Source organism: Acipenser ruthenus, chromosome 34 (assembly GCF_902713425.1).
Source record: "Acipenser ruthenus chromosome 34, fAciRut3.2 maternal haplotype, whole genome shotgun sequence".
In the NCBI taxonomy this organism is placed as follows: domain Eukaryota; kingdom Metazoa; phylum Chordata; class Actinopteri; order Acipenseriformes; family Acipenseridae; genus Acipenser; species Acipenser ruthenus.
Genome location: NC_081222.1, coordinates 3,790,491 through 3,814,961, shown reverse-complemented (window position 1 = coordinate 3,814,961; position 24,471 = coordinate 3,790,491). Strand labels below are relative to the sequence as shown.

The window sequence follows — 24,471 nt, the reverse complement described above, 5'->3', positions numbered from 1 at the left end:
GCGGGGGGGAGAGAGCGTTCAGCATGGAAGAGGAGCGGGGGGGAGAGAGAGCGTTCAGCATGGAAGAGGAGCGGGGGAGAGAGCGTTCAGCATGGAAGAGGAGCGGGGGAGAGAGCGTTCAGCATGGAAGAGGAGCGGGGGGAGAGCGTTCAGCATGGAAGAGGAGCGGGGGGAGAGAGCGTTCAGCATGGAAGAGGAGCGAGGGGGAGAGAGAGAGAGAGAGAGAGCGTTCAGCATGGAAGAGGAGCGGGGGGAGAGCGTTCAACATGGAAGAGGAGCGAGGGGGAGAGATAGAGAGAGCGTTCAGCATGGAAGAGGAGCGGGGGGAGAGAGCGTTCAGCATGGAAGAGGAGCGGGGGGAGAGCGTTCAGCATGGAAGAGGAGCGGGGAGAGAGAGCGTTCAGCATGGAAGAGGAGCGGGGGGAGAGAGCGTTCAGCATGGAAGAGGAGCGGGGGGAGAGAGCGTTCAGCATGGAAGAGGAGCGAGGGGGAGAGAGAGAGAGAGAGCGTTCAGCATGGAAGAGGAGCGGGGGGAGAGCGTTCAACATGGAAGAGGAGCGAGGGGGAGAGATAGAGAGAGCGTTCAGCATGGAAGAGGAGCGGGGGGAGAGAGCGTTCAGCATGGAAGAGGAGCGGGGGGGAGAGCGTTCAGCATGGAAGAGGAGCGGGGGGAGAGAGCGTTCAGCATGGATGAGGAGCAGGGGGAGAGAGCGTTCAGCATGGATGAGGAGCGGGGGGGAGGGCGTTCAGCATGGATGAGGAGCGGGGGGGAGAGAGCGTTCAGCATGGAAGAGGAGCGGGGGGAGAGAGCGTTCAGCATGGAAGAGGAGCGGGGGGAGAGAGCGTTCAGCATGGAAGAGGAGCGGGGGAGAGAGCGTTCAGCATGGAAGAGGAGCGGGGGGAGAGAGCGTTCAGCATGGAAGAGGAGCGGGGGAGAGAGCGTTCAGCATGGAAGAGGAGCGAGGGGGAGAGAGCGTTCAGCATGGAAGAGGAGCGAGGGGGAGAGAGCGTTCAGCATGGAAGAGGAGCGAGGGGGAGAGAGAGTTCAGCATGGAAGAGGAGCGAGGGGGAGAGATAGAGAGAGCGTTCAGCATGGAAGAGGAGCGGGGGGAGAGAGAGTGTTCAGCATGGAAGAGGAGCGGGGGGAGAGAACGTTCAGCATGGAAGAGGAGCGGGGGGGAGAGCGTTCAGCATGGATGAGGAGCAGGGGGAGAGAGCGTTCAGCATGGAAGAGGAGCGGGGGGAGAGAGCGTTCAGCATGGAAGAGGAGCGAGGGGGAGGGAGAGAGAGAGAGAGCGTTCAGCATGGAAGAGGAGCGGGGGGAGAGCGTTCAACATGGAAGAGGAGCGGGGGGAGAGAGAGAGCGATCAGCATGGAAGAGGAGTGGGGGGAGAGAGAGTGTTCAGCATGGAAGAGGAGTGGGGGAGAGAGCGTTCAGCATGGAAGAGGAGCGGGGGGAGAGCGTTCAACATGGAAGAGGAGCGGGGGGAGAAAGAGAGCGATCAGCATGGAAAAGGAGCGAGGGGGAGAGAGCGTTCAGCATGGAAGAGGAGCGGGGGGAGAGAGAGCGTTCAGCATGGAAGAGGAGCGGGGGAGAGAGAGCGTTCAGCATGGAAGAGGAGCGGGGGAGACAGCGTTCAGCATGGAAGAGGAGCGGGGGAGAGAGTGTTCAGCATGGAAGAGGAGCGGGGGGGAGAGAGAGTGTTCAGCATGGAAAAGGAGCGGGGGACAGAGAGCGTTCAGCATGGAAGAGGAGCGGGGGAGAGAGAGCGTTCAGCATGGAAGAGGAGCGGGGGACAGAGAGCGTTCAGCATGGAAGAGGAGCGGGGGAGAGAGAGCGTTCAGCATGGAAGAGGAGCGGGGGAGACAGCGTTCAGCATGGAAGAGGAGCGGGGGAGAGAGTGTTCAGCATGGAAGAGGAGCGGGGGGGAGAGAGAGTGTTCAGCATGGAAAAGGAGAGAGGGGGAGAGAGAGCGTTCAGCATGGAAAAGGAGCGAGGGGGAGAGAGAGCGTTCAGCATGGAAGAGGAGCGGGGGGGGGAGAGCGTTCAGCATGGAAGAGGAGCGGGGGGGGCTGTTTTGTGTGTAATAGGTTTACCCTGGTTTACCATACCTCACTATTTTTTACAATGCTTCCCTATGCTTTACTACACTTTCACTGTGCTTTATTCCACTTTGCTGTGCTTTTACTGTGGGAAGCTTTTATAAGCTTTTATAAGGACATTGATGGACAGGGCTTTGCTGTAAACAACCAGCAGCTCCTGCTATTGCACTGTGTCAAAAAAATGTCACAATATAACAAACTGTCTCACACTGCTCAGTAATTATTGTTATTAAGCTCACTGAATGAATGTAAAACCCAGACTGGCTCAAACTGCTCTGCAACGGGAGCCTTACTGCCCACCCCTGTATATAATTATTATTATTATTATAAAACCGTGCTTAATTTAGAAACGTTAAATGAAACATCTGTCACTGAATTTATCAAGTTTCTTTTAGCGTTTCTACATTCAGCACTCATGAGTGTTTAGTAGTGGTGGCAGGGCGAGTGCTGCCTGGCTGCGTACCTGCTCATATTTCTCCAGCTCGGAGTGGTAGATCTGCCTGGCTGCGTACCTGCTCGTATTTCTCCAGCTCGGAGTGGTAGATCTGCCTGCCTGCGTACCTGCTCATATTTCTCCAGCTCGGAGTGGTAGATCTGCCTGTCTGCCTACCTGCTCGTATTTCTCCAGCTCGGAGTGGTAGATCTGCCGGATCTGTGCCAGCTTTGCCCGGTAGTCCGAGTGCTCGATGCTGCCGTCGTTGGGTGAGCCACCCGCTGCTGCTGCAGCTGCCGCTGCGGCCGCCGATCCTCCCCCCTTCTCCGGCCCCGACACCCCCTCCGCCAGCAGCATGTTGTCCAGCCTCATGATCTGAGGATCGGGGGGGTCCTCCTCCTGCACCCCACGAATACTCAACACTGAAACACACAGGAGAGAGGGAGGGAGAGGTTAGAGTGGGCACTCACAGCTCCACACACAAACTCAGGAGGCCAAACAATAGTGCAGGTCGCAATACAACACGTATCACGATACATGCGATTGTCCTGATGGGCTACTTGTATGATGCATTAAAAGATCAAAAGATAGCGCAACAATGGACTATTCTGTTAAACTAACAATGTATTGGCAGGGAGAGCATGTATTCAAACCACACACACTTATACTTCATTCAAAAACCATTTGGTCATCCGCAGTGAGCTCTGCTGTGCTCTAGTATCACGAGATACAGACCTCCATTACAATACAATATATCACGCAGAGAATAAGAATTAGTTGGAGTAGCAGTGCCGAGCAGCCTCTTTGTCAATGGCTTTTGTCCTTACCATGAGTGCATTTTCATCCAACACGTGTGAGCTCCATAGTATACAAGGAAGAACTGTAACATATGTCCATGCTTCAGGGGTCTGAAACTCACACTAGACCTGCTGCTGCTGCACCCAGTCCTGGCGTTCAGAATCCCCCTCAATGAAGTCTCTTACTGAAATGATCAGGAGCCAGGAGTCTGGAGTTAAAGAACTAGTTCCTCCCTTGTAGCTCCTTTAGTAAACCTCCAGACGCACTCCTACTGTGATGATATATCTCAACAAGGAGTTCTGAAACCCAGGACAGGGTGCAGGGCTAGTGTGAGTTTCTAACCCTGCTCAAACTCCTGGCTCCTGATCATTTCAATAATAGACTTCATTAAGGGGAGTTCTGAACACTAGGACTGGGTGCAGCAGCAGGGCTAGTGTGAGTTTCTAACCCAGCTCAAACTCCTGGCTCCTGATCATTTCAATAACAGACTTCATTGAGGGGTGTTCTGAACGCCAGGACTGGGTGCAGCAGCAGCAAGGCTAGTGTGAGTTTCTAACCCAGCTCAAACTCCTGGCTCCTGATCATTTCAATATTAGACTTCATTGAGGGGTGTTCTGAACGCCAGGACTGGGTGCAGCAGCAAGACTAGTGTGAGTTTCTAACCCAGCTCAAACTCCTGGCTCCTGATCATTTCAATAATAGACTTCATTGAGGGGTGTTCTGAACGCCAGGACTGGGTGCAGCAGCAAGACTAGTGTGAGTTTCAAGCCCAGAACTTTGCAAAGCGTTGACACAATGGATTACTGTGTAGATCCTGGTGCCTGCAGTTCCCCCTGCTAACAGCAGGTGGCACTGTCCCATTAGACAGCACTAGACGTTGCCATTTACCTGCTTCAGCATGGAGAGCCTACACAGTAGCTACATGTTACAGATCAGGTTTCTCCCACGCAAATGAACAGTGCTTGACACAGCCGCAAATCACCCATTCGCACACACACTTTGGATAAAACTTACAACCGTTTTCGCTCATTAGGAACAAACTAGAGGTCTTCACCGGTCTACCCAGACCCGAGGACCCGAGACCCGACCCGTACCGAACGGGTTTTCGGGTGCAAAATTGTCGTGCAGCACTCGAGTCGGGTGCGATTTTGTTTACTCGGTAATACACAAACTGTCGATTACTATTAAAGAGGCTCTCTTTGGTGCTAAAAATCATTGTTTATAATTCCTGTTGAGTGAATTGGCTTCCGCCAGTAGCACATGACACGGCTTTGCAGCGCGCAGCAGCAGACACGTGACCCGCATCGAAGGGGTTTCTTTGAGATCATTCATGCATTTGATTATCAAGGACGCGAAATAAAAACGAAAAAAAAAAACACAGAAAACTGTGGTTATCATCAATCTGCGGCGTGGGAATCATTTACTGTTATTGTGGACAAAGGAAAACAAGTTTTATAAAATAAAAATGGAATAAACACTATGTAGTTCAGCTAGATTTCCAGGTTGACTGGGAAAAAACCCCGCTGTTTTTAGTACTGTATCGAGTCAGTGCATATACGGGCCGGGTCGGATCCGGATCTAATAACAAGAATTTTACATTGGGTCGGGTAAATAATTGTCAGTTCGTGGTCCGGTTGATTAATTTGCATGTAAAGCATACCAGAGACAGCAGTTCGCTTGGGTACAGTAAAACAAAACACCACTCACATTACATACAATCTCCCAACACCTACAGACAAAATAAAAGCAGTGCTTACGTGTACAAACCTATTACACCCTTGGCAAACAGTCCCATCAGCTTTTGTCTAAAAACAGACTGGCTTGATATTTTTAATACTGGGCGTCACGTTGTTCCAACCACTCTGTGTCCAAAAGCCTGGCTGCGTTACACTCCAGTGACCTCCCCCCTCCCCCCTTTAACCTCTTCAGGTACTCAAGGAATTGAGCGCTTGTTCAAACGTTTTTTTTGGTTTTTTTTTTTTAACCCTGGTTTTGTGCACCTCGTTGCAAAAATAAGAACGTTTGCAACATTTATTTGTGGGACGCACACGTCCCGTGTATCTTAAAGGGCTAGCGCAGCTGGGCTGACTGGAGCGAGGATGGGGGAAGCTGAGAGAGAGAGAGAGAGAGAGAGAGGGGAGAGGGGGAGAGAGAGAGAGAGAGAGGGAGAGGGAGAAAGAGAGGGAGAAAGAGAGAGAGGGAGAGGGAGAGGGAGAGGGAGAGGGAGAGGGAGAGAGAGGGAGAAAGAAAGAGAGAGAGAGAGAGAGAGAGAGAGAGAGAAAGAGAGAGAGAGAAAGAGAGAGAGAGAGAGAGAGAGAGAGGGAGAGGGAGAGGGAGAGGGAGAGGGAGAGGGAGAGGGAGAGGGAGAGGGAGAGAGAGACAGACAAGAGGGTCCCATTGCCAGACCTCAACACACACCCACAGCCCAGCACGGGGTCAGAGAAGAGGTGTTAGCAGCTCAGGAGCTTAAACAGCAACTTAAAACTGTCAGATGAGTTTTTAAATCATTTAACCACAAATCGACTAAATGAATGTTAAATGCGAGACGCTGTCCTCGGTTGTTTATGCAGTAGTGTTGAACGTCTGTATTTACAAATGAAGAAAATGAAGTATATATGACGATGGTATTTGGGTTTGAGAGGCCTTCAGACATGCACAACAGTTTCATGCAGTCGTATCAGAGAAAAGTTTACAAATGAGCCAAGATTCAGCATCAACAACATGGCTGGGTAACCCTTGGAAACCCATTCCATACCCTCACCGCTCTCTAAGAAAGACCATCAGACTACCAAAGCGGTAAGATTAATGTGAATCAAGAGTTGTGTTATATGTAGCGCTGTCAACGCTTGCAAAAAGTGGCAAAAACTTCTAATCTCAAAACAGATCCCTTATCTCTCCCTCACTCCACACCCTGCATTCAAATTCAATGTACCCCCCCCCCCAATCTCTGACACCACCTCTTCATTTCACCCCTTTTTTGGGGGGAGGTCACCAGGGGGTCACGAGGATCAGTCCACGCTCCGAACTCGCACACCTGCAGAACGTTCTCATTTTCTAGCATGGCTCGCTGATTCTTGATTAGTTACCCCCTGCAGGCCCAGGCTATAGAGAAACAGGAAGCTGCGTTACAGAATTACAAAAACCCTACAACAACTCATCCTGGTCGACTTGCAACAATGCATCTCTGTAGTCTGTGTGTTAAACTAGCAGGAAAAAAAAAGAAAAAAGAAAAAACTAATAATAAATTACTATATATATATTTTTGGGAGCTACAAGTGAGCAGCCGGCTCCCACTGGGACAGGAAGCCCCAGCCACCCCACCACACTCGCCACGGTTACTGACAAGCAGGGAGGAAAAGGCACACTACTCTTAACCTGCCAGTAAACCAGAAACAGTCTTCACAGGGCTGGCTAATCGTGCACGCTCACCATGCTTAGAAAGGCATTCTGCAGCAAGTCTATTTCTCTTTTACAGAATCGCTAAGAAGCTGAACGAACAAAACTTGTATTGCGCACGGTGTTTGTTTTTGCAATACCCCCTGCTTGTACTGGGTAATAAAATCGATCTGTGATCTGGCTTTTTATCTTCTGAAGAAAGCAGGCAACTTTGTTTTTGTGCCGATTTTCCTCCCTCTTTCTCGCACCTAGAAAAATCAGCACTCATTTAATTAATTCATTTCTCTAACAACAGCTTTCTGTTATCTCAAGATCCGCTCAGCAGCCATCAAGAGTTCAGAGCGATCTTAGTAAAACAAACATGAAAACTCATGGGTTTGAGGCTCGCTGCCTGATGGCTTTTAAAAACAACTTCTTTCTCTCTCCCACCCCCCCTCGTTCCCTCTTGTCGAGCTACATTCCTCTGTTCTCTGCTCACTGAAGCTACCAGCCTCACTGCACTGGAATTCATAAGCAGATCTCTCCTGAACTTGTGACCTCCCCAAAATCCCTTCCCCCACCACCACCCCCTCCCCCACCCCGCGCTCAAACCACCTCAGGCTGTGCTCTTGTGCGAGATCAGCAGGGAAAAGTTTAACCACAACGACATGTCTAATGTGCTGGGGAGAGCATGGGTTTCTTTCTGTGTGTGCATGTGCATGTTCATTTATTTTATGTTTTGTAATGGTCTTTCATTTATTTTATTAGCAGAAATTGGATCATGCAACGCTACAGTAGCAAGCAACACACCTCGGAAACTAAAACTGAAAACACTTGCAACTAGTTTTATTTTAACAAAACACTCTTCCGCACTGCAGAATCCGCTATTTATATTGTCAGCTAAACCTTTCACTTCAAGCCCAGCAGCGAGAAGGCTTCATTTTCAGTCCTATCGTGTTGGTACACAAATCTATACATGTAGACACGACAAAAACAATAAACTGCTTGATTTATCTTTATCAGTTTGTTGTTTGTTTTGTAATCTGTATTTTTTTTTTTTTAAAGCTATAAGCGGTTATCCGCTATTATTCAAATGAAATCGCACGATGGAACGTGAAATACGTTGGTGCATGTTAGTGGTTATTTCGCTTTTTGAGCAGAGCAGACACAAGCTCACCCCTCTCCCTCCCTCCCTCCCTCCTTTCCTTTCGAATCTGTGCAAGCCTGACAGCCAGTCTCCTGCTACGACTTGCAGCGGTAGCTACAGTGGTGGTTTTATATGACAACCTCAAGCTCTGTTCTAACTTACAGCTCAGCAAGCGAGAAGAGAAATGCTCCCTGGACGCAGGGCACTGCCAGGGCACGAACACTGCACTGCACTGCCTGGAGGATTTTACAATTACACTGCTGGATGAAGAGGACAGCACAGACATTCTGACAGTAAACCTTTTTTTTTTTTTTTTTTTTTTAAATGCGAAAATAAATAATAAATGAACCCTAGAATTCCATTTCCTAAAGCCCTCGGAAAAAATTATTTTCATGCTAGTGAACGCACAGTATTGCAAAAAGTTTAACTAATATTATTATTTATTAATACAATAAAAGAAATTCAGGTGGACTGTATCTTAACAGTTTTACCCCCTCCGACTTGTATTTTAAGGTGTCGTTATAAAAAAGTCAAGTGTACTGTAACCGGACACCTTTTCCTATTGAGTGTCTTCAAGTCTCGGCTGATTTAACTTGTACTCTGCAAAGCAAAGGGGAAAAACACACAGTACCTGCCTACCAACCCAGCGACCCACCTTCACAAGTGCGGTCACAGCAAATTAATAACAATAATAATAATAATAACAATAAGAAGTATCTAGGGGTGGTCAGGGGTATCTCCGAGTCTGTATGCAAACCCCCCCCCCCCCTCACACATGGAATTGCTGAATTGCTTTAATGGTCTTGTGAGCAGGAAAGGGGGGGTGGTTGGGGGAGTTGTGTGAATGACATCCCTCTCCATTCGCTGTGAAACCTGAATTCTGAAATTGCCCAATATGGTCAGGGAGAGCGACAGGCCAGACAAACTATTTCCTGGCAATCCCGACCCAGACAAACACAGAAGGGAGGCCCGAGAAACGAGGCTCCTGCCAAATAAAACCAGGAGAAAAAAAACAAAAAAACCTGGGGAAGGGAGGGGAGGGGGCTTCCTTCAGTCTTACCGACCCCCAATCCCCCCAGCCCCGCCACAGCTTCCATTTTTAAAACATGTGCATTTCGAAACGTATTGAAAAAGGATTGGAAGTTTTAATTACTTCTACAAGTACAATGACTGTCCGTTCAGTACTGATTTAAACACACACACACACACTGATACTGCCTCCTGTGAATAAATCTTTCTGCGTCAAAAACCAATAAGCGACGACTGCTTTATCATCAGCTTTCATTTGTAACTTTTGGGTTTTCCATGATGAACACTGTCATCTGAGCACCCAATCTGGTGATGGCAGAGATCATTGTCACAGTGTTTGTGGGGCAGACTAGGTCCTGATACATCCTTCTAGTGTGGGTACATCGTTCACAATGTGGTAAAATAAAAAAAAATATTACAGGCCGTTTCTCATGTAACTTACCTACAATTTATATTAGAAAAAGTAGGGGTAAAAGTGCATTGAACAGGATCTGCGTTTTATTTAAAATTTCACAGGGTGGGTTAGTATGATCATGTGACATCGCCAAAGGTCACGGAGGTCACGTTTTGAACGTTTTTTGGACCTTTTGAGTTTAAATGGCTGAAAAATACTTCTAGTTGAGGTGGATCACATTTAAGAAGGTTCAGAATATTCTTCAGATTACATGTCAGCTTTTTACTAAATAGATTTCATCTGTATCTTACTGTTGCATTTTGTTAGGCGGTCAAGGTTTTGGAACATCCTGTGAAGATGTGCAGCCGCGGTGCAGAATTCGAGTTCTACATATACATGGGAAGCTTTTCTTCTTGCCTCTGATCCGAGCGCTTCAGGCCGCGCTGCACGCACTCGGTTATGGAGGTTAAAATAATAAGCGTCAGATTGAGAGACGGTGTCGGAGGACTTTCTGAAGCAGAGCTTGCAGTCAATCAGGTAAACTGAATCCCCCCCCCGGCTACCCACTGCCCTCCATACACCAAACACTTCTGAAGGTGCCTCTTCGAAGTTAGAGACCAGCATGAAACCATTACCATCAACCTGGCGGATTGATCCACTGCTCCGATTATATTGGGATAACTTTGCAGAACATCGCTGAAGAGAGGGCGCCGAAGTCAATGCATTCGGTATTGTTTAAGAACTTAAAAACGCACCCCTCTAAAACAAAGCCAAACATTCAGCAAACTTGACTCAATAAATGAAATCAACATCCGTCTGAACCCAGGGCTGGAAAGATTCAGGTTTAAAGATTAAACACGTTTAAAACGGAACTCTGACATGTTGAGAATTCTCGGAACCAATTAAAAAAAGCCATCATTAGAGCACTGCTACATTATTGCGTGCGGAAAAGACTTTTAATAAAACGTGAATAAACAGCCTTACACGACACACTCCATACTGTAGGGTAATATTGCCATGGTGAAGTTACTGCACTAAGAGAAGAAGAAGGAGAAGGAATATAAATATAGGAACAGAAATAAGACTCCCATTGCACAGCAGTTTAATCCATTCCTGGTTTTAGTTTAATAAGACAGATCTGGGCTTGTTACATAATTAAGCTTGTATTAATTTGGAATGGGTGAATGCTATGCAACTGGAGTCTTATTTCCACCCCTGTACTACTACGAATAATAATAATTATTATTACAACATTAATAACACTACCGCAGAGCAGTGAAGCAATATCTTTGTAGATCTGTCCCAAGGAGGATGCAGCGAGAGACCGCAGAGGCGCAGAGAGGCAGGGGGGGGATCCTAATGGCAGCGCCGCGCAGAGTCATTGTGCCGTTCCTCTTGCATGCCATCATGTGTCAGGAAGGAATGCCAGTGCCACGGTAGTATAATGATCAGTGTCGGTGGCACAGGCAGGCTTCAACTGCCACACAAACCGCGTCACCCCCAGCTGCAGCCTAATTTCCTGTGACTTGTTTAATTACAGTAATTAAACACTGATTGCCATTAATTACTCACACATAAGCTCATGGCAAGTGGAGTGGCAAAAGCCAGCGGCGGAGAGCGAGAGCGCAGGGTGAGACGGGATCGCTGAAGGGGGGAGAGCAGCGTGGATTATAGGGGGAAAAACCATCAGCAAAAAAACACAGCTAGGGAACACGGAACATACTTAACAGAATGACTGGAGGGTCCATGACTCTGTGTGTGTGTGTGTGTGTGTGTGTGTTATTCGTTAGTATTGTCTCCTGTTTTTATTTTCTTTAATTTTCTATGTTTAAGGTTTCAGTTCCTAGGGTTTGTACAGAATGTGGGGAAAAAGCCATTGGGTTTTCTAGCTCCATGGTCTTGGAATAAAGTTCAGGAAGAACTGAAGCTTACTGTCTTGTTTTAAAGGAGTTAAAACAAAAAACGGGCACCTACGTAGGAGAGACGTGGTGTTTTTATGGCCGGCGCTCCTAAATTGTTTCTTGTAATTTGATTGTAGTTTGCATTGGTTCTGCCCATTCGAATTTGTGTGTGTTTTTGTATTATACCACCTTCTTGACCAGGTCTCCCTTGAAAAAGAGATTTGAACCTCAACGGGTTAAATAAAAATAAAATAAATCCATTTTATCGTTTTGCTAAATACCGTACAGTGAAAGATTTCCACAGCTCTGTGTCTCTGTACCAATACAGGAAGGAGTTAATGACAGCGCGGTAATTATGCAGAAGGATCATCCTGCATCATCTTCTCGAAGAAGAAAAAGAACAGGGGCCTCAATCCGTTGAATAAATACATTTTAATAACACGCTACGTGACATGAATGCTATAGAAAATTAGGAGGGAGAGAGGAGAGAGCGCTTTTTTGAAAGTGCAGGAGACAGGGAGGGAGGTAACGAAACTGACGGCCCGCAAGCTATGGTTACACAAAATAAAAGGAGAAAGCAAGGCAGAGCGCGTGCTTTGATGTCCCTCCCAGCTGCGGGGCTTCAGAAGCCATTAGGATCCAAAGACGTCTCGGAGTTCAAACGGGAGGCTGCAGCACGGAGCGAGATTCATCTCCTCCAGCCCAGTCTACTCGGCTCAGCTCAACACAGACCACCCCCTTCCAGAGTCATCAGCGTCCAGCCTGACGATCAGCAAACCAGACAAAAAAAAAAAGAAAACAACAAAAAGCAAACAAAGTGGTAGTTTGCTTTCTAAATTCTTAAAACAGAGCTTTGAACCAACTCGGGAGACTACTTATTTTCTGCTTTGCTTGTTCTACGCTGTGGTTTGTGAAGATGTTAGCAGGTAAGACCTTTGCTGAACGTCTCAGCTCACTCAAAACCCCTCTGAGCTGTCCTCAAATCACACGTGAAGGGGTTGTGAGGAAAAACAGAGAGCGAGAGAGAGAGAGAGAGAGAGACATAGAGCGTTAGAGAAAAAGACCCCAGAGAGCCACAAACACACCACATAACCCCATTTCGCTTTAGGAAGTCCGTCAAGTACGCAAACGTTTGGGTTTCAGCCTCCATCATCCCAGCAATGGCCAAGACCTGCAGTGTAAGGGAGTCTGCGTTCCTCTCTGCCCCCAGCCCCTCTCTTCCCCAGCCTCCCTCCCTCCCTCTGCCTGCCTGTCAGTAGGCTCCAGCAGGCCCATTCATCAGGATGAAGTATTAAAGAATAAACGGTAATATTCCTGTCTTATCGCAGTACAAGCTCCAATCGAGTCCACTCAGCGCCTTCCTAACCAGCTGTCTCATTATACAGGGCTGGGAATTTAGCACTCGGCAAGGACGAGATGTATTGACTGTGGCTTGCACCGGGAGGCAGGCAGCACAGGGGTATGGAGAGAGAGAGAGAGAGAGAGAGAGAGAGAGAGAGAGAGAGAGAGAGAGAGAGAGAGAGAGAGAGAGAGAGAGAGAGAGAGAGAGAGAGAGAGAGAGAGAGAGAGAGAGAGAGAGAGAGAGAGGAGGGTGGGATCTGTGAGATTGCTGCCCCCTCCACTGTGCAGCAGGAAGTCTGGGAGATCAGTTCACAGCACGCTTACAAAGCCATGTTTGCCCTGGCACAGGTTCCGTTTGTTTTAGATCACGTTTCCACTTGCCGCCACTAACCCCCAATAGCAAACTGTGCCGACAGAAGAGGAGGCGTCGCCCGGTTCTTTAGCCTTGAAAGGCACGCAGAGCAGTGCGGTAGTGAAGGAGTGCAGTTCACTTGAATGAATCCAGGAGCAGGTGTAGCGCGGGCACAGCTGCTCAGATGTGCTGTTGGAACAGTACTGATCGCTGAAGTCCATCTCAAATGAATTACACCGCCTGTTCCCAGCTCATTTTAAGAATCGTAAAATCTCGTCATACTGAGCTGGGGCTCTACAATCTGCTACTGATCTTCACTACACAAAAAACAAGCATCGCCATTTTTATCACGTTTTTGTATAACTCCCCCATTGTAATGAATTCCCATTCCCCGAGTGGTTTTCCCTGAAGTACTCATTCATTCACATCAATGTATCGTCTGACCCCTTAGTTCAGATCGGATCCCGCTCTGCTGTCAATGGAAACGAACTGGACCGGTTTCAAACTGGATCCCAATAGGCAAATGGAAACACGACTCGGTGCAGCACAAGCAGCAATGTCTAGCTGTGCTGTTAGCTTCCTCTCACTTTCATGCTGGTTTTCATTTAAAACAAATACTGTAAAACTTCCAATAAATCGCCGGTCTCCAATAGGTGCCGGGGCTGCGGGGAAGTATTGTAAATAAACATAGGGTCTCTTTAAAACACCGGGTTATGAACAATAATATAATGCGCGTCATACTGGATGTTCCGCCAATACACCCAAACAGCTGTACAGTGAGCTTACCAAGTCATGAAATAAAAAGAAAAAAGAAAAAATACTCTAAAAAGGCAACCCTGTTAGTATCAGAAAACAAGTCTGTATTTGGCTTTCAGCACGCTCAAAAAAGCTTCAAAACTGGGTTTAAACTGTAAGAACGGCATTAAAAAAAACTTTATGCATTATGTGTACCTTAAAAAAAGTTCTTATTATTCATCCCGAGGGTCACTTTCATGGCTGTCACTTATTAACAGTTCATTCGCTCAAGCTCCTCTTCGAACAGTTCCCCTTGTCTTCTTGCGCTCTGTGGACTGCAGCTCTTTTCCAGATGTGCACGGTTGCCCCTCTTTAAACAATGAATCTGGCCATCTTCACTTCCCTCCAGAGCAGTAGGGAGTCCACAAGCCTTGAATGATGTTTTCACAAGCTCCACGTTTCATTTTCCTGACGCTTCCAGACCCACTGGACCAGCAGACGATGTGACGTGAAGTTACCATCTCAAGTGCACTGCTTGTCTTTTACTGTTAATGTTAAAACCAGTTGTGAGCCCACAGTATACTTATTTTCCGATATTTACAGGGTTGGCTTTTTTCGTATTAACAGTATTTCATGCGGTTGTTTTGCAATGAAGGTGCTTTGCTGGTTCATTTTCCATCGTTTGTCCGTGCTTACCAATGTACAAGTCTGAGGGTGAACATTTTTTTTTTTTTTGATAAAGCTGATATGTATTGCTTTTATTGTTCATTTTAAACCATGTTCTGAAGTTGATTTTTTTTTTGTTTTTTTTTTTTAAAATCGTGCTGTAAGCTTACCGTAATAAACGCTTGTGTTCCAATATTTACAGGGCTGTCTTTAGTGGATGTTACTGTTTTTATTATCATCAACAGTGGTAGATGCAATCAAGTTTTTTCAATGCAGATTTTTTGCTCTGCTGTTCATTTTCCAATGTTTTGCTTATCCTTGTTTACCAATAAAAAAAATAATAAATTATATTATATATACAAACACACACACATATATACATATATACACACACACACACACACATATACATACATACATATGCCGGGTCTCAAATAGTCGCTGGTTTCCAATAGGCGTCAGGGCTACTGCCAAATATTGTAAATAAACACTGGGGCGTTTAAAATAAGTTTTACAGTAATGAGACATTAGGATGTTATGTCGGGAACTGATGAAGTTTGTGAAATGTCTGAAACTTGTGTTACTGCCAACGACTTAATGTCATAAGAAGTCTACGTGTTCATTTGAGGACAGGCTACTTTCTAATCTTTTGCAGCATTTTTCTCCAGCTATATTGTTGAAGACTTACTCAATTTTGTTAACTGCAAAAGTTAAGTCTAAATGTAATGTATCAAATTACAGAAACACAGCTTGTGTTTTGATTTTTTTCAAAGATAATTTAATTTGGTACTTAATAGGTTAAATCTGAGCCGCAATAAATCAGAGAACTAAACTATAAGGCAGCACAGCAGCTGTGTTTAACTGGTAGTATTCCCAGCGTCACGGCTTTTAGCCAGGAGCCTGGTGTCTCTGGTTTCAAGATGTGTGTTTGGTTGGCTGGTCAGTTCCTGAGTGTGCGGTTTGTAACTTTAAACGTTCTCCTGCAGGAAACAAAGACTCCAAATGATGCCTCTGTGGGGTCAATGTGAGGACTGGATAGACGTACAATAATACTTGTGAGCCACTGGCGACGAGCCCGGCTTAGCACAGCACCATTTCCCAGCACAGCTCCTCAGCGCAGGACAGCATCTCTGGGTCACTTTCTGTACTCTCAGCGTAAGCAGCGCACCATCGATGGGGTCGGAGTTATCAGAGGCACGCTTATCCGGGGCGATGGGTGGGGAGGAGGGTGGAAACAACTAAATAAAAACGCGTGCCCAGTGGAAACGATGGATCACAGTACAATGCATCCACTCGGGTCACCGCTGCTTCTAGACTGGAATAGAAATCTCTAAGGCTTTCTACTGCTGCCCAAACCTAACCCCCTGCACTGTATATACTGACGAAGTGTGGCTCAACACAGTGATACCGTACCACTAAACCAGTCACCCAGTCTGTTCACATTACTACACTTGTCCCCCGACCTCGTAATCTGTACCTGCAAAAGTGTCTTTGTGTGTTTTTTCGGGAGGGACGAAGACAAACACACACTGTCCTCCAAAGCGTGTGCCCTCAGCCGACCGCTTTTTTACACATTGCAGACTCACCATGCAGCCACCCAGAGCTACAGCGTCAGAGGACAACGCAGCCCTGGGCAGCTTACAGGCAAGCCCGCAGGCGCCCGGCCAGACTACAGGGGTTGCTGGTGTGCGGTGAGCCGAGGACACCCTGGCCGACCTAGCCCTCCCTCTCCCTGGGCTGCGCTCAGCCAATTGAGCGCCGCTCCCTGGGATCTCCAGTCCTCGGTCAGCAAAGGAATAGCCTGGACTCAAACTTGCGACGTCCAGACTATAGAGCGCATCCTGCACTCCATGATGCGCCACTCGGGAGCCCACCCTTTGTGTGTTCTTTGGTTTTATTTTGACGTGCTTATATATTTAATCAGAATCAGTGCAGGCACACACAGATGGGACCTCATCATTGCAGATTAAGTTGCGCAATACTATTATTATTTCAGCCAAATGCAATAGAAGTCTAAGCATGCATTATGATAAAGGTTTGGTAAAGACAGATGCAAATTCAAGACAGTGTGACAGACACGATCAGGGTGTAAGGGATCCCTATTTTTTCAAGGCGCCCTCTCCTACCCCCCCTCCCCCCCCCCCCCCCAAAAAAAAAAAACTCCAATGGACTTTGTATAGTTTCTACAGCCGCTATGACAACGCTTTTCATTGAGCTAGAAAGGGGGTTTGCCTTACAGGTCCAGATTAGCGAGAGTCCGCTGTAGCTGTACATTCAGACACACACACATTGTTATACACCTCTAGCAGCCCCTGCAGTGTGGAAGCTTGTTATATTGGGTTCTGTCAGAAATTCAATAAATAATTAATCACAAAACAAGGCAACTCAAAGGGGATGGAGGGCTGGGGGTGGAGGCGGGGAGGGGGGGGGGGGGGGTTGTCGTTTGAAGCCTGAATCTCTCTTCTGGTTTGCTCGCTTGCTAAGCTTCTCCCCATTTCAGTCATTTAGCCAGGCTTTAAGAAAGAGTGTGCGCCATCTTCAAAAACAGGTTTGCCAAATCAGAAGGGGTTAGGTTTAAGAGTATGTTTAAAAGAAACCCAACTCCTCTTGATTTCAATCTAACCATTTCAATACAGCTTCATGAGAGAAAGAAAGAAAGAAAGAAAGAAAGAAAGAAAGAAAGAAAGAAAGAAAGAAAGAAAGGAGGATGCTGCAAGTTAGGAAGGGAAGAGTCTGATTGTGTGAGATTGCCTGTATATGATCATGTAAAAATGCTGCTTTTTTAGCAGCGTGTTGTTGCAGCTCAAAGGGAACACTGCATTATTGACAGAGACGGGGGTACGGGGTGTGTGTGTGTGTGTTGCTTCTCCACTCTCCATTTCCTTCTAGCTTTAACAATAGCTGTGTGCCAATTCAAAAGGGGAGAGCCCAGCCCTGGGGGGGGGGGGGGGGGTTGTTGTTGTTCGAAGCCCTACTCTGCTTGCAAGTGTAGAGCCGCCGTCGCCACTGCTGCTCTCCATTTCAATCCAGCTCTGCTTTTCAGCAGCAATTCTTCATGCTGTCAATCTGCAGAGCGGGCTGCAGAGGCCCCGAATTAGCATTTTAATTGCTGCCTGCTCCCTGGTGATTTCACAGGGGCCGGGCAGGGGGAGATCAGGAAAGTGAATATAAAACCGGCAATCGATACCTTTATCAATCCAAGAGCAGAGACGAGACGAGAGGCAAGAGAAGCTTATTAGAACGCAAGAGAGAGGGGGGGTGTTCGAGACTAGACCAAGATTCAAAGAAAATTATTATTACAGCGCTGTTAAAAATAATAAAGAAGAATACAAAAGTATCTTGCATCAGGGGAATTTCTACAGCACTGTTATTCGGTACTGTATCAAACCAAATGGCCACTGCACCCCACAAATAGATCAACTGCTGTGGTCACAGTCCACCACTTACTGTGCAAAGTCATTTCAGAGTCGTATGTCGTACTGAACCCACATTTTTGTCTATCAGCCCCAACCCCCCACCATTTTTTCACATGGCGCTTTTTCTGTGAATCACCTGGGGAGTGTGCTTTTGCCTCCATCGTGCACTCACTGCCTGGTACATGCAAACCCAGAGAGTATGAGCATTTAAAATACTATTGCCGTGCAAACAGAACACAGGGATGGAAACAAACCCCCCATTGCATAGCACGTTTGATCCCCTCCTGGTTTTACTGTGGATTTAATAAGACACACCACAGCTTGTTACCTAAACACACTGTGGCTAATCAAGCTTGTAGTAAAACCTGGAATGGATGCTGTGCAATAGGAGTCTTATTGCCAGCCCTGGGCGGTGTTTAAAATTTGACTTAGAAACTTGGTGGGTTCTGGATCTTGGTTGAAAGTGATGTTCTACCAAGTTTCAGGTTGTGAAAACTCAGGTTAATGAAACGGTAATGCATGCGGGAACACAACACAGCGATGACTACGTGGATCCTCTCCAACATGAGTAACCTTAAAACAATGAAACAGAAACAGCTCACTGCATGTTACTCAGTGCAAACCAAACCCGCGCTGCACAGTTAGCCATGCTGCAAAACACAGGCGGGCATCGAGAACCTCAAACTGCGATAGTTTCCCATAGTAAAAGAAAAAGGGTAAAAGCACAGAGAAAGCACTGGAAGCACAGGTACACATTGTAAAGAACAGCAAGGTATGGTAAAGCAATTATAACATGGCAAATCAGAGTAAACTATGGTAAATGCAGAGTATAACTGTAGGAAAAGCATGTTCAAAGTGCACATGCCATGCAAAAATACAGTGGTATGCTTTTATAAGGGAACTTTCACCTTTTATAAAATTCATGGACTGATGAATCTCAAATGACAATATAATGGAAATATGCATGTGTGAGAGAGTGAGTGAGTGAGTATGCGAGTGTGAATGCATGCAAGTGTGTGTGTACGAGGGTGTCTGTGTGTGCGCATGTACGAGAGTGTCTGTGTGTGTGTGCGCGCACGAGGGTGTCTGCGTGTCTGCGTGTGTGCGAGTACGAGGATGTCTGTGTATGTACGAGCCCGGAGGGGATGACTTGCCCTTGGGTGACCCTGATTCAGCCCCGGGCTTCATCTCCCTGCACGAAAACACAGCAACTTAAATTAAATAAAATAAAGCCCCTTTGCTGTGCTCATCAGCCTCTACACAGTGCGAGGGAAACAAGCAGTTTTTTTTCCTTCATATTTTAATTACAGGGGCCTCTTAAGTAGATCCTAAAGACCTTGTGAAAAATGAATACTCATTTGAGAGGTCATTAATTTGCACAGTTATGCAAATTAGGTGGCAATTAAGCAGTAGTTCTTCGGAGCGGCTCATTTATAATGCGAAACGAGCGCGGTGACAGCAGGGAGGCTCGGCTTACTCTTTCTCTTTGTAACAAGACAGTAGAGAGAAGATCCCACCTCACTGTAGCACACAATCACAATACCTCCCCCCTCAATCTCTCCACACACACCTTCGTGCAATTACACAGAGCTTTACAGGCTCTCTCTTAAAGCAACAGCATCCTGGCAAACGTCATCATGTCTCGCTTCTTTGATTCCTTGAAGACACACAGACCTTGCTGGCAGTCCAGTTTGTGTACATTGCTCAAAAAGTAGCTGTATAGAGAGCAGGCCCCCCTCCCCATGCCTGCCACTCTTACGTGAAGACAAGCGACTGGGTACAGTTTTGTTGGGGTGTTTTCCTGAAATCATATCCCCTCTTTTGATATGCACAGCAGGCAACGCTGATCTTCCACCTTCCAATCCCACCGCACACACACACACACACAACTTTTTAGTGCAGTCAGCTCAAATGTAAATTCATACCTTTTCCCTGCGTCTCTGAAGGAACTGGGTTGTTTTTGTAATTTTCCCAAGGCTGTTGAAGGTGCGTTCCTCTTCAATCTTTGAAAACACACACAGGCGCACACACACACACAGGCACACACACACACACACACAGGCACACACACACACAATCTAGCGTAAAAAGGAGTTGGTTAAAATAAGACAGGTGGCTCGAACCCACTCTTGCACTCAACCCTGTAGCACTGTCTATCTTAATATGATCAAGTGTTTAAAGTTATGGGAGAATCAATACAAACTTCTGCTAACTCTGCTAAAACAGTCCTTAAAGTCTACCACGTTAATTTTGCAGCCATGGCTATACTATGCATTTTTTATATATGTTTACCATTCCTCTCTGTGCTTTACCATGCTTCCACTGTGCTTTATTACACTTTTACTATGGGAAACGTTTATAAAAGACTTAGTTTACCATAGTTTGTTTTTTTAATATGCTTTACCATTCCTCTCTGGGCTTTACAATGCTCACCTATGGTTTATTACACTTTGCCACTCTGGTACTGGAGACACCCACAGGACCAGCCACAACCTTCCTATTTGCAAACACCTGTGCTACACGACACTATTTTGAAACCCCCACATTACAGACACAATCACATGTGTGCAGTTGGTCGCGACACCGCTTCACTCCCCTGAGCGAGGGGTAAGGGTGTTTGTCAGGTGGCAGTAACAAAGCACCTTGTCTTCACGTGAGAAGGTGAGGGACTGTGACATTTGAGCCACCATCTGCGCTGCTTCAGCAGCAGAAGCCACAGTGACCCAGGCAGACACTCATCCCCAGAGCTGGGAGAGCCGCAGAGAGCCAGCGCTGAGCCCTATTTAGCAAGGTTTGGAGCTGTCAGCAATCCAGCACAGTGGTGAGGTCAAACTGGGGTTAAACAGCCAACCGCATCGCACTGTGAAACCGTCTGTCTGTCTGTCTGTAGCGGGTATTCAAATCGCACTGATTTGACCCAAGTCTGGTAAACACTACTTTTCAATAAGGCATGAAGTCTGAAACACTCAGTTGGTTTCTTACAGTTTTACAGTCAGTTTGGAAGTTATGACTCTGTATATTTTACTTTTGTAATTGTTTCAAAACGTCACGTTTAATTTCACCTGCAGTATTCCATCACAGTGGTTTACAAAGCATCAAGGTACTAGAAATGATTCAACATTAAAAAAAAAAAAAAAATTATAATTAAAACAATGCAAGCACATTAGCAGTAGGAAACCAAACCAGCAAAACGATCAAAACCAAACCCCAAACTCAGCAAATCAACAGGATTCACTCCCACCTCGCCAGCTGGACATTCTGATTAACTGGAACAATAAGAAGCGGCATACACTGCGAAGTGGACAAAAGAAAATGACTCAAGCACGTGTGGACACAGAGAGAAGCACATTCTCCTAAGACAACACCGCAGCATGTGCAAGTTGTCACACCAGGATAAGCAGCTGCCCGGCTAATGCAAGCCATTAAGAATATCCAGGTTTATTTGTAGTCCGACTACACCACCCCTCAATACATTATTTAAGCCACTCAGTTCATACCTCTTAAGGACTGCCTTTACGTTGAGTTCTTTTATTCACAGAAGCAGAACTAAAACCCCATGACAGCAGATGCAATGCCACTGCACAAGGTTACATTGGCACAAGACTGGGCTAGATTCTCAAAGCCATTTACTCCAAATCGACATTAGCATTATTTTGCCTGACGGCAAAATGTGAAAACAACTCAAAGAGACCCAGAATCAAATGTCTGAGTTATTATTTATTATTGTTATTTTTTGTTTTAATGGTTTGGCGACTTTGTTACCTTGTTAAAACTTCATGCTAATGAAGTTTGAGAGCAAATAACTTTCTCTCCTGTCCAAACCCGTCACGAGAAGGCATTCTTCTACCGCAAGGGACAATGTCGAGCGTCCGCACTGCAATAAACTGAGAAGAGCCGGAACACACGCAATTCACTTCCGGGGAGACCAGACCCCATCTTAAGATCCGAACGGGGCTGGGTTTGGCTGCTCCAAGTACAGGCCCCTCTGCTCCAGCGCTTCAAGACCAGGCTCCGCCTCCTCGGAGCTGGATGGCTAAATCTCCCGACCTGCTTCTTAAATCACCTCTCAGGCTTTCCCAACTGGGATGCTGAGCCGACAGATTAAATTCCTGCAAGTTTGCACCGATGGTCCGGCAAACTGTAAATCTCTCAAAACGCCTTTTCTTTCTTCTGTCTTTTCCAGGAGACTTGCAGACCTATAAGCCCAACTATTTCATTTCCAATTTCATTTCACTGTATCTTGGGCGAGTCAAGCCCGAAGATGATAACTCTACAGATCTATTAGTCCTGCTGGGGCTTTAAAACATACAGCCACCCTGTACACTCTATCAGAAAAAAAAGAGTTCTACAGACAGACAGACAGAGAGAGTCACGATCACTGCATAAGTGGCTCACACTTTGAATGTAAAGAAATAAAGCCAAGCCCCTCACCCCATCGGACTGGCAGAGGCGCTGGCACGAAACTACGAATCAATCTGTCGCCTTGAAACTAACCACCACTACTTGTTGATCTTCATTGCAGGGTTTGAAACTCACACTAGCCCTGCAACCGAGTCCTGTGTTTCAGTACTACCCTTCAATGAAATACAACACTTCAAAACGACTGAAGGATTTTGAGCAATCAGGCTCCTGTTAAATACATTGTTCCTCTCCCCCATTGCAGCGTGATGAACAGCTCCGAATAGCAAACCCTCAGACTCAGGTGAGACTTACTGCTGTCGTGATAAAAAAAAAAACAAGTGGAGTTCTGAAACCCGGACTGGTTGCAGAAGCAGTGAGCGTATCTAACCCTGCATTAATGGTTCACCCTCGCTGTGCCTTCGTGTTGCAGCCTGCAGAAGCCTGTGCAGAAAGCAGCGGGCCAGCTGCTCCGGCTAGGTCATCAATCACAGGGAGGTGGGCATGTTGTCCTGGTTTCATTAGCACTGACAGCCATCGCCTCCCTCCTTCTGCTGCCTCCTTTCAGAGCGCGGCTTGAGGATTGGTCGTCGTTTAGGTCCTGCTTGACAGAGCCAGGGAGGGCCGTGCGGCTTCAGAAGCAGCCAGGCTTGTATTCATTAAAGCTGCAGGGCAGCTCCCCTGAAACCCGTTCCTGGGTCTGGTTTTAACCTGGCCTCGCAGTGCACACTGAAACCCGTTCCTGGGTCTGGTTTTAACCTGGCCTCGCAGTGCACACTGAAACCCATTCCTGGGTCTGGTTTTAACCTGGCCTCGCAGTGCACACTGAAACCCGTTCCTGGGTCTGGTTTTAACCTGGCCTCGCAGTGCACACTGAAACCCGTTCCTGGGTCTGGTTTTAACCTGGCCTCGCAGTGCACACTGAAACCCGTTCCTGGGTCTGGTTTTAACCTGGCCTCGCAGTGCACACTGAAACCCGTTCCTGGGTCTGGTTTTAACCTGGCCTCGCAGTGCACACTGAAACCCGTTCCTGGGTCTGGTTTTAACCTGGCCTCGCAGTGCACACTGAAACCCGTTCCTGGGTCTGGTTTTAACCTGGCCTCGCAGTGCACACTGAAACCCGTTCCTGGGTCTGGTTTTAACCTGGCCTCGCAGTGCACACTGAAACCCATTCCTGGGTCTGGTTTTAACCTGGCCTCGCAGTGCACACTGAAACCCATTCCTGGGTCTGGTTTTAACCTGGCCTCGCAGTGCACACTGAAACCCGTTCCTGGGTCTGGTTTTAACCTGGCCTCGCAGTGCACACTGAAACCCGTTCCTGGGTCTGGTTTTAACCTAGCCTCGCAGTGCACACTGAAACCCGTTCCTGGGTCTGGTTTTAACCTAGCCTCGCAGTGCACACTGAAACCCGTTCCTGGGTCTGGTTTTAACCTAGCCTCGCAGTGCACACTGAAACCCGTTCCTGGGTCTGGTTTTAACCTGGCCTCGCAGTGCACACTGAAACCCGTTCCTGGGTCTGGTTTTAACCTGGCCTCGCAGTGCACACTGAAACCCGTTCCTGGGTCTGGTTTTAACCTGGCCTCGCAGTGCACACTGAAACCCATTCCTGGGTCTGGTTTTAACCTGGCCTCGCAGTGCACACTGAAACCCGTTCCTGGGTCTGGTTTTAACCTGGCCTCGCAGTGCACACTGAAACCCGTTCCTGGGTCTGGTTTTAACCTGGCCTCGCAGTGCACACTGAAACCCGTTCCTGGGTCTGGTTTTAACCTAGCCTCGCAGTGCACACTGAAACCCGTTCCTGGGTCTGGTTTTAACCTAGCCTCGCAGTGCACACTGAAACCCGTTCCTGGGTCTGGTTTTAACCTGGCCTCGCAGTGCACACTGAAACCCATTCCTGGGTCTGGTTTTAACCTGGCCTCGCAGTGCACACTGAAACCCGTTCCTGGGTCTGGTTTTAACCTGGCCTCGCAGTGCACACTGAAACCCGTTCCTGGGTCTGGTTTTAACCTGGCCTCGCAGTGCACACTGAAACCCATTCCTGGGTCTGGTTTTAACCTGGCCTCGCAGTGCACACTGAAACCCATTCCTGGGCCTGGTTTTAACCTGGCCTCACAGTGCACACTGAAACCCATTCCTGGGCCTGGTTTTAACCTGGCCTCGCAGTGCACACTGAAACCCATTCCTGGGCCTGGTTTTAACCTGGCCTCGCAGTGCACACTGAAACCCATTCCTGGGTCTGGTTTTAACCTGGCCTCGCAGTGCACACTGAAACTTGCGGGAGGAGTTTTGTGGGCACCGTGGTCGTCTGCACACGTAATTGGCTTTAGACAGACCCAAAGGTTGGTCTATGATATAGAAATCTTATCAACAAATCAATCTTAAG

The 24,471-nt window shown here is 47.2% G+C and overlaps 1 protein-coding gene across 10 annotated transcripts in view; it reads right to left on the bottom strand.

The window, feature by feature from the left end:
- LOC117968270 (pre-B-cell leukemia transcription factor 1-like) overlaps positions 1-24,471 on the bottom strand; it is a 79,272-nt gene that overhangs the window by 18,080 nt on the left and 36,721 nt on the right. For 9 of the 10 annotated variants that reach the window (XM_059007094.1, XM_059007092.1, XM_059007096.1 and 6 more), the window contains exon 3: positions 2,714-2,958. In XM_059007094.1, the coding sequence (XP_058863077.1) occupies positions 2,714-2,958 (245 nt within the window). Of the gene's footprint in view, positions 1-2,713; positions 2,959-5,101; positions 5,202-24,471 lie in introns of those variants that run through there. The other variant, XM_059007097.1, reaches the window with a different exon arrangement.